This window comes from Phoenix dactylifera, chromosome 9 (genome assembly GCF_051530095.1).
Source record: "Phoenix dactylifera cultivar Ajwa chromosome 9, Ajwa_hap1_PhDact_Kaust_v1.1, whole genome shotgun sequence".
Lineage (NCBI taxonomy): Eukaryota > Viridiplantae > Streptophyta > Magnoliopsida > Arecales > Arecaceae > Phoenix > Phoenix dactylifera.
Genome location: NC_143198.1, coordinates 27,348,657 through 27,358,849, shown reverse-complemented (window position 1 = coordinate 27,358,849; position 10,193 = coordinate 27,348,657). Strand labels below are relative to the sequence as shown.

At 36.9% G+C, this 10,193-nt stretch overlaps 1 protein-coding gene across 1 annotated transcript; it reads left to right on the top strand.

Annotated features, from left to right (window-relative positions):
* Positions 1-1,312: 1,312 nt before the first annotated feature.
* On the top strand, positions 1,313-6,471 carry LOC103713224 (Thioredoxin z). The gene is made up of 4 exons (XM_008800076.4): positions 1,313-1,614; positions 1,713-1,835; positions 6,014-6,094; positions 6,213-6,471. Exons 1-4 carry the CDS (start codon positions 1,396-1,398, stop codon positions 6,327-6,329), a joined length of 540 nt encoding a protein of 179 aa, XP_008798298.2. The 5' UTR covers positions 1,313-1,395; the 3' UTR covers positions 6,330-6,471.
* The last annotated feature ends 3,722 nt before the right edge of the window (positions 6,472-10,193 follow it).

Below are 10,193 nucleotides of genomic sequence, written 5' to 3'. Positions count from 1 at the left end.
TAGCCTGTGAAGCACCATCTGCAGCTTTCCTTGGCCATGCCAATTGGTGCACAGGCCTGGTTTAAAGGAAAACAAATAAATTGAAATAAGACTAAATTAAAGCCATTAACTAAAACTTGGAATGGTGGCAAAACATATCTTGTTTAAATTTGTGACGGCACTGGATGCTCGAGTACTGAATTAAGATCTACAAAGCAAGTTAACAGAGGCATGGTAATAAGAAACACAAAAATTCATTGTAAAAGTCAATACCAGAACTTTCCTACGGCTCTATAAGTTTTGACTGTATTTGAGAGCTGCTGCTTTCTCATCAGCATCAATACATGCTTCCGCAAAAGGTTTATAGTCTACTAATTAGATAAAAAACTAGAGAATTAATAAATGAATGATGTAATTATATAAACAATAATGCAAGTGAAAATTGAGGTAAGAGAGGAAGTGGTTTAATTTACATATCCGCAGATCTTCAAAGAATCTTTTGCTTCATTCAAAAATGCTTTATTTGCAATTTCATTTGTAATGCTCCATAATAATAAGTTCTTAAAAGAAGTGATTTAATAATAAGTCCTTGTAATTGTTTTGTTGTAAAACTTATTCCATTTACCTATATACAAAATCAAAATGGCAAGATGAGACGGGTACAATGCACAAGAAGCAAGATAGGTTAAGCCATCTCACAATACTAAAGTAGTTCCTTCCAGCGCAACATTAGTGGTAGATAAGGGAGTGATGGCCTCAAGTAAGAGGTCAAGTTGAGCCACTATAATCTTTACATACTCACTTATTTATTTATTTTACATACTCAGTTTATTTTCTCAACATAATCTTCTATGGATGAAAGATAATACCTTCTTCTTTTTTTGTTAAATCTTAGACTAAATACAACCACTCGCATCGGGGCTAAAATAATCTCCCGAAAATAAGTGGGTACTGAGCCACCATGACGAGCAACATAGAGAGCTATCCAATCTGCCGTTCCTCAAAACATACTTAACAATACATGCGATGATATTTGCTTTGAGATTACCTTCCTTCAAGTTGGTTTGGGTTCCATGGTTAACAATAGTGAAATAATCATTGCATTTCTATTTATACCCTCATTGACCAGCTAAGAGGTGGTGCACAAGTTTATCAATGATTTCTACATCCAAGTTGGCCCAACCTTGGTTTGACGATCCAATCTCCGATCTCCACCGGGCCTCCACGAGTCGGGTCGGGTCGAGTGGGCTCCGACCCGACCCATTTATTTGCAACTGTAGCCCACTCGACCCGACCCATTTATTTTTCGGCTACCACTCCTGCGAAGTAATTCCGGAAGTCAGGAAGATAAGATTCAGAGACGCACATAAATCCATTTGCTTCGGTTCCACTCCGCTGCGTTCTTCTAACGAAGGGATGGCCGCGGTTCTCCAGAGCTCGACCTCCTTCGCCTTCTCGTCCCTTCGGGGCCTTCCGAGCTCCTTTCTCTCGACACCTCGAAGCCCATTCTTCGGCCTCTCCACCGCCAAACCTCTCTCTTCTTGGAGTTCCCTTAGCCGGAAGAGCAGCAGCAGCATTAGAAGGTTGGTTTCCAAATCCCCCTCGGCCAAGTACATCAGAGAAGATTATCTTGTGGTATCTCTCTATACCCATCTCCTTTCTGATCTCCGTTTACCATTCTTACTTCTTTTTCTTACTGCTTTTTCTTTGGGTTTTGGGGGTGGGGGGAGTAGAAGAAGGTGTCGGCGAAGGAGGTGCAGGATTTGGTGAATAGCGAGAGGAACGTCCCGCTCATCGTGGATTTCTATGCTGCATGGTGCGGGCCCTGCATTATAATGGCCCAGGAGCTCGAAATGGTACATCTATTCTCCCCTTAATCTCCCCTTCTTCTTCCTCCGTTTTCAGTTCTTTTAAGATGTTGTGCTCTGGAGCATAGATTATTTAATTTACCAGTGCTTTCGCTTTTCTTTGTATGTCTTTGCCAAAGGATTGACCCTCTATAGGCACAGAGTTAAATCAGACTGCCTTTTTCCTTTTCCAGTTTTATGAGATGAAGGATGGTAAGAATACCATCCAGATGAAAGAAAGTTTCATTTGATAGATTATTAGAAAAAGTTTTTTCGAATGCGAACAATGAAAGGATGTGAAGTTTGGTATGAATTGATGGATTAGAGCAGTTGCTTTGGAGGCAAGTTTGAGATTTTTGTCAAACTTCATGATGAATGCTATATTTCAAATGAAAGATTGGAATCATTGGAAGCTACTCTGTCTCCTTGGTTGTGGTTAAGGGATGCATTATCTGAATAAGTGTCCTTGAATGTGTTTATAGCTGGGGAATTTGGATGCTTCTATCCTAATTGCAAGCAGATTTTTTCTGAATAAGAGGGGCTTTCTTTGCATTGTGAAGAAGCATGATATCTCAGCGTCTGACTTCAGATAATATCTTGGTCAAATTGAAAGAGCTTGTAAGCAGTTGCAGTTTGGAAATGGTGCAGGGGTGCAACACTTCCAAGAGACTTTTGCTCGGTACATTGTTTGATGCACATCGTAGGTATTGTTCGAGTAAGGACATTTATTCATAAAACAATGTAGAGGAACAGGAATCCAAAGACAAGAAACCATTAGGTAAGTCTAGTATAATTAATTTGAAGTCATTCTGAAATTCTGCAAGTTACTTAGGATGAAATGAACACTTACTTATCAAATCTAACAGTCAGTCAGATGCAACTCCGGTCTCATAACATAAAACCAGCCATGACATTTTAATTTATTCTTTTAGCTTCTTAATAGAAAAATAATTTTGAAGAAAATTTGATTTGAGTTAAAGATATTGGTTCATAATATTGCTAGGTCATTAATAAATTAATAATATTTCAAAAATCTAATATGTTTGAATGGTTATAGATCAATTTCTAAAATTTACCATTGGATAAGTTGTATACATAATAATACAAAACTAGGAGAAAATGTCATTCCAATTGCCATTACAAAATTTTGACTTTTGTCATTAGAACATATTAACTACTCCAAAAAGTACTACTTATAGTAATTATAGACACTCTTGTATCTTATGTGGGCTAAGCAATTTAGAACTTCCATTGATTGGTGAATCGGTGGATCCATTTGGAACTCTTTTGGAAATATTACCTGATGAACTTCTTCCCTCTATGTTAAGTGCCTTAAGTTATCTGTTTTTTGGAACACCAAAGAAAAATCATTCACTGACCAAGATATATATTAAGTCATGAAAAGGATTCATGAAAGAGAAACAAATGCAATGTCTGTATTATATCAAGCAACACATGTAGAACCTCCGGATAGAAAATTGGGAACTGCATGCTCTCTTTTAAATCAATTCATCTTACTTTTTGAAAGGTGCTGATGCATGCTCTGAAGCTCTCTACCATTTGTCACTTTGAGGATTCATTGAGGATATATGCACAACCATGTTCCAGTTCTTCTTGTTGGCCAGTAAGCCAAAGCTTGTCTCTGAGTTTGGAAAATTTTTTCCCACTCACTGTCCTCCACAATCTCTTAACGTATTTCTACTCATGTATCATGACTCCTGCATGTTACTTAAAAGTCAGAGAGATAAAATTCCTTCTGTTTTGAAAATATGTGGCTGAACATCTGTAGTGTGAATAGATGGTTGCAAAATAGTGGTTCCCATGAATAGTAATTGAAGTCCTTGGCACCAAGAACTGAGAACAGAAATATGGAAGACACTAACCCTTTTAACTGACAAAAAAATCAAAGGACTGATTCCCATGAAGCTTCGTATAGGAAGACACTAGACACCATAACTTGTTTAAAACAAACTCTAGCGACTGCAGAACTTTCACTCGAAGCAATATTAGAAGATGGTCCTTCGCTCACCAAAAAAATAAAAGGAATCTAATCAACTACTTCTATGTGCAGAGGGAATCCTTTACATTGGGGAAAAAGAAATTCATAGATGGCGAACTCTTTTCTTAAGGAATCTACATGGATTTCCAAAACACTTGCAGGGTGGTATAAAAATTACGGAATGATTGTCTCATGGTGAGCCACCTTTACTCCGTGGAGGATGATTCAATGTTGATTCTGCTGTAAGAGAAGAGGCAAACTGTAGTCTTGCAACAATATGTTGTTCCATTTAATATATGCTGCTTCTTGTTCTTTCACTCAAAGTGGAGAGCGTGAGCAACACGAATCTTACAGCTGAGAGGAGTTGTCCAATTGCTGTCCCATCTCCTCTCCATGGCTGTAGCAAGTAGAAAGCAAGAACTTTCATGGTCCTTTATTTCTTTGTAATCCTGCTACTGGTCGATCATTAGTGGTTGAAACATATGGGCGCTAAAAGTTTTAGTTGTTGTTGATTGACAAGGATTTTAGTTGACGGGGTAAACCAAGCTGAATCCTTTACAGGGAAAAATTCACAGTGAAAAATATATCGATCATCCATCCACAAACATATAATTAGGATAGGCTGTTAATGGTCGGGCCAGTCTGAGTGGCCTGAAGATCTGACCTTGAAAAAACAGAGATCAGGCTAAACATTTTATAAGCCAAAAGCCCAATTCAACCAATTTTTAGGAAGTCTGGTTAATTTTAGCCTGGCTCAGGCTGGGGTTTTGGCAGAAAAATGAATATGGGCCTGTTTTGAGTGCCGTCCAGCCCAAAAATATACCGAGTCAGATTGGGCTGAGGCCTGGTACCTTCAGGCCAGGCTTTGGGCTTGAGGCTTATAATCTTGGCTTGTTTTGGGCCTAGACCCGATCCCACACATGGACACCCCTAAATTAGTATCTTATTGAAGATTTTGCATTTGCTGTGAGTGTTATCTCACTCTTGCTCCTGCTCACGCATCTTATCCACATCTTTAATCCACCAGCATTAATTTTACTCAATTTATAACTCGTATTGTCTTGTATTGTCTTGTCTTGTTTCAGTCAGCTACTGTGTTCGTTAAAATTTAACCACCATATTGCTTTGCTAAGACAATTATGCAGTATATCTGCTTTCTACCTTTCTCTCAAACACCTCTTTCCTATTTTCACATGCATTTGGCCCCCACTGCTACTAATGCAAGCTTTGCAGTTCCTAGGAACAATTTCTCTATGATTTAGGAAAGGTTCAATAGTAAAATATAAAAACAACTGCTGCATGCTGATTATGCCCATAATGAGATGCGTAATGCTTACTCAAAAAGCAGAGATGCATAATGCCACTTTTGATGAACCATTTTTCCTGCAACTCTTTCGAATGAGTAAATATTATACCAATTATCTATGTTCTTCAGGTGAACAGGTTTGCAAATGTGTTAGCTTGCTCATGAACGTGCAAGCATATGCCAGTATTTGTGGAGTTCTTTTTAGCAAATACACTGCATTTGTGAAACTTTAGAGAGTTCCCTATCTATGACATTTTAGCATTCTGCATCTGTAGGAATATCAATTTTGGATCTGTTGTTTGCATTTGGTATCATGTTTTCCTCCTCACCAAGCTTTCTGGAGCTGTCATTCAGTTCTGACTGCATGCTGATAGGTGTTCTATTAACATCTGCTGTAAACCATGCCAGCCATTTCTCTGATGGTTTTAATATTTTTTTTTCATGATATCCAGTTCTCTGCATTATGCGCACAAAGTCTAATAGTATCTTGACTAGCTGGCTGCTGGAACTTTTTTGGAGAAAAAGCTTTCTGTTGGTGCTGCATTTCTATCAATTTACTGGACAAAGCAAATTTTGGGTCTTTTAATGTGTTGGACACTTGGAACATTCCATGACACTCCTTGACACTTCATTACCAAAAAGTCACCATGCCATCATCATTATGTGTTTGCATTTAGCACTTCTGTTGGAAAATTATTAAGTCTAACATAACAATTTGTAAACCATTTTATTGAATATTAAAAGGGGCATGGATCTAACTCATTTCGCTATATTAAGCATGGTTTTGGCAATTTTGCTTCTAATCCGAGGAACACAATTTTATAGGTAATGCAATAGTAATAAAATTCTTATGGGCTGATATCGACAGCAACTACTTTGCAGCTTGCTGTGGAGTATGAGAGCAATGCACTGTTTGTCAAGGTGGACACTGATGATGAATATGAATTTTCACGAGATATGCAGGTATTCAACAATGAACTGTGAAAATAATAGCTGAGATTTTACATTCCAGAGACTGTTGAATCTTAACATCGTCTCACTATTTTCTGCCCTTTGTTTTTGAAAATATAAACCATCACAGGTTCGTGGACTACCAACATTGTATTTTATCAGCCCAGATCCAAACAAGGATGCTATTCGAACTGAGGGGCTTGTCCCATCTGAAATGATTAAAAACATCATTGATAATGAAATGTGAGAATAATATCTTGAAGGTTTGGTGTTGTAGCTGTTTTCAGCATTGCAGTTTTGCTCGTATTCTGCTAGAACATCACTTATCAGCATCAAATTGTACCACAGTCATCCGCTCCCTGTTTCTGTTAAAGGTCATTCGCATGCAATTCTAGTGACATAGTTGGTGCAACTCCAAAACTCTACTTTTGTGATTTGAAGGTAAGCTGGTTCATAGCTAGGATTGATGATGATGACGGAACAGTCCCAATACACGTAGAATGTAGAACAATACAATAGATCAGTAAGCATGTTCTTTTAAGATTTTTTTTCTTTCTTTTAATTATAGCAAAGTGAAATGGTAAATAAAATATGTGGCAGAACCCATTGCAGCTTAGCAGTACTGCGAAGCCATTCTCTAATGGCTCAATTGATAAAGCCATTGTAATGGGCATGGATGCAAGATGCAGGTTTTCTCCTTTGACTAGAGTATTCTGCATGTTCTGTTGTATTTAGCTGTCTCTTTCTGTTGGCTTTTTCTTGAAGATATGAAACAGCTGACGTATTGTCATACATATAATGCTGATTCGGGCTTCACCATGATAGTCCTTTAGATTTTAGAGTCAACTTCTGTTAAATCCAATCATTCTTATGTTTGTCTACAGCATCTGTTCTTGCAAATTATTGATTAGCTATAAGCAAGGCTAAATAATATAAATAATTTTGGCTTCCATAAAATCCCATGGCTTGTTAGAGATAATATAGGAGTCATTTGTTGGATTCAATTATATATAGTTCAAATTCTGAATAAGATACCAGTTATCTAATACAAGAAATGCAGCAAAGAAGAGAGGAGTTGTAGCTTTCTTTTTCTCTATTGGGTAGAGGAAGGGGGGAATGTAGCTTTAGAGGATTCCTCCACGAGGGTTGCTGCAACCACTTTGATAGCATCATCTTTCTCATGCTCCCGTGAGCATCTGAAATAAGGAAGGAACACCAAGTTGTGGTGCATCTTTAGACGCATTAAGGCAGCTTCTTTGATCTCCATGACTTCGGCCGCTACCAAAAGACCTGTCGGTGACCAAAGGGGTATGGTAGCCCATGGCAAACTACTTTGTGGTGTGCTTGTGATTTCTCGGGCCATCTTTGGGCCTGTAAAACGTGGTTTTAGTTTCGATCATCAGATCTGCTGTGGATTATTCTTGTCGTGTCGGGTAGGTTTAGATAGAGTTTGGGAGCAAAATCTGCTACAAAAGAAGCTGAATTGCGCATCAAAACTTACGGAGGGTAGAACTTTCTCCCACCGTGTTTGATTGAGAAGCATTTTTTTTTAAAAAAGAAATGTAGAGAACTTTTCATCATCTACAATGCTGTGTCCATCCCTAAAGGGTTCTATGCACGCAGCAGTTGGGGCCATATAATGATGTTTGGATCTTTAAATAGGCTAGTGAAAGTAAAGTTTTTTAATCCTCAAATCGGATGACAGCGATTGGAGATAAAGTTGATATAAAAATCATTACATAGTCCTGAAGTATTTTAGTTGTTTTTATGATTATTTTTTCTTTCAACTAGAAGAAAAATTCAGCTTGGATTTTGTAAGAGCAGTATAAATAGAGGGATTTAATCAGTTTCATTGTTAAATAAATGAAAGAAAAAGAACCTATAACCTTATTTTGGATTTTTTTAAAAAAATTTGGGTTGGATGGGCTGAGAAAATCTCCTAGTGAATCATTTATTTTTCTCTGGACCTTCTAATAAGCACTCAACCACCAAAGTAATACGGTAGCTCCATTGCCACCTAAAAAGAAGGGCTACCAAACAAAACGTTGTGGGCAGAACCTCTCTCATGGCCAGCAGCATCTTTAGACTTGCAAAAAGAAGCATTTTTGTTCCTTTGTTGCTGGGCACCAGCGTATAATTGCTTGGGTTTCAGCGGATGTGGTCCAATTAATAGTTAAAAGACAAGCTCGAATGAGCAAAGTCAAAATTAAAAAGGTTTTTTATAACATTGACTAGAAAAAAGAGAAACTGCGCTTCAAGGGAACACTAAGGAAATTTCAAGTATTAAAAATGGATTTTTTTTTGTCATTCTCCTTAATATCAAATTTTAGTTGGGGTTGCATCTCAAATAAATTATTTATCTAAAATTTTGAGTGATGTTTTTTACATGCAAACTGCAATATTCATTCTATTTTGATCCACTCCACAAGCTTTTGATTCTAGGGTATATTACAAAAATTCTTCTGAGATTAGAAGTAAATTATACTTACATACAATAGTTAGAAAAATTTATGCTTATCCTTCTGCAATTTATTTTTATCCAATTTGGATCCATTACTTAATAGAATGTTAGCTAACTCATTAATTTTAAATGGAACCCAAATGTCATGTCAAAAAAAAATAAAAAATGATTAAAATAATTTTAAATGACATAAGATATGTATCTCTTTTCTATTTAAGGATGGTTTTGATTTTTCGTATGGGGTAAAGGGTTTCATTAATGCCGTTAATTTAACTAGATGTAAGTATATATTTTACAAATTATTGGATGCAAATGTAACAAATGTAAATTCAGAAATTTTTTTATAATTTACTCTTATCCTTATCATCTTTTCTCGTGTCGCTTACTAGAAAGAATTTTGTAGCATGGCTTTAAATTGTTCAAGTGCTTAGTAATAGTGTTTCTTGAAAAGAGTCACCGAAGGATGAAAAATAACGTTAAAGATGCTCCATCAAAGGCTACTTACAAAATTGATACAACATATACCTGAAATGCCCTTTATTTTTTTTTAAAGAGAGATGAGAAAAACTTTTTTACATAGTAATACAATCTAATTTTGCTGAAATTTGGTGTAGCATTAAGTAGCAGTTAAAAATTATCTTTGGTTATATTCTTTGTAAGATGTAAAGTACAATATCAATGATAGGTCTTATCTTAGCAATCCCTTTATTCTAACAACTTGCATCCCAATTGAGTATATGTATTCATAAATATATGTTAAATGTCAATGCCTCCTAAAAGATTTTGTTCCTGAAATCCCCATTATTGAAAAGGGACAACCAAGTTGACAAAACATTCTCCCCACAAAGGGATGCCTCAGCTAGGTGGCAAAACCTTCATTAATAAAATAAAAAAAACAAGATACGACCCCCATGTTTTTCCCAACGAAGAGCAAAGTTCAGGACCATAAGAACATGGATGTTGCAAGACCACAATTAATAGAATTCCCTTTGCCCCAATAATTCATTTTGGGAGACCCACATGCGATCCTTTAATCTTGCCCCCAGTGATCAATATGATCACCTTTTTGGGCTCGTTTGGTTCGCGGGAAGTATTTTCCCTCCTAGGAATATGATTCCTGGGAATCAGATTCCTAGGAAGAGGATACCTAGGAAAGTACTTTTGACATGTTTGGTTAACCATGGGAAAGTGACTAATTTCCAAAGTGCTTATGTTTGGTTGACCATCCACTTTCCTAGGAAAGTTATATATAATTCCTATTATGCCCTTAATAAAAATTAGGTTTTTAATGCCTCTTTAATGCTTCTTTAATGCTGAAGGGTCTTTTTGGGAAAAAATAAAAAAGAAGTGATTCCCACCTCATGGGAAAGTAACTTTCCCATGTTTCTCATGGGAAAGACTTTCCCATGAAATGTGGGAATCATATTCCCATGGGAATACAACTTTCCCATCTCTCTCCTTTGAAAACTCCAACCAAACAAGAGGCATTTCATTACTTTCCCGTTGACCACACTTTCCCCCCTCCTTTTCCTGCGAACCAAACGAGCCCTTTAAGTTGATGGTTGTTAGGTTAAGAAAGAAACCTCATCCATGATTATGCTTTAAATGAACTCTCCCATCTGTCATGAGCCCATAATGGATAATGGGCAA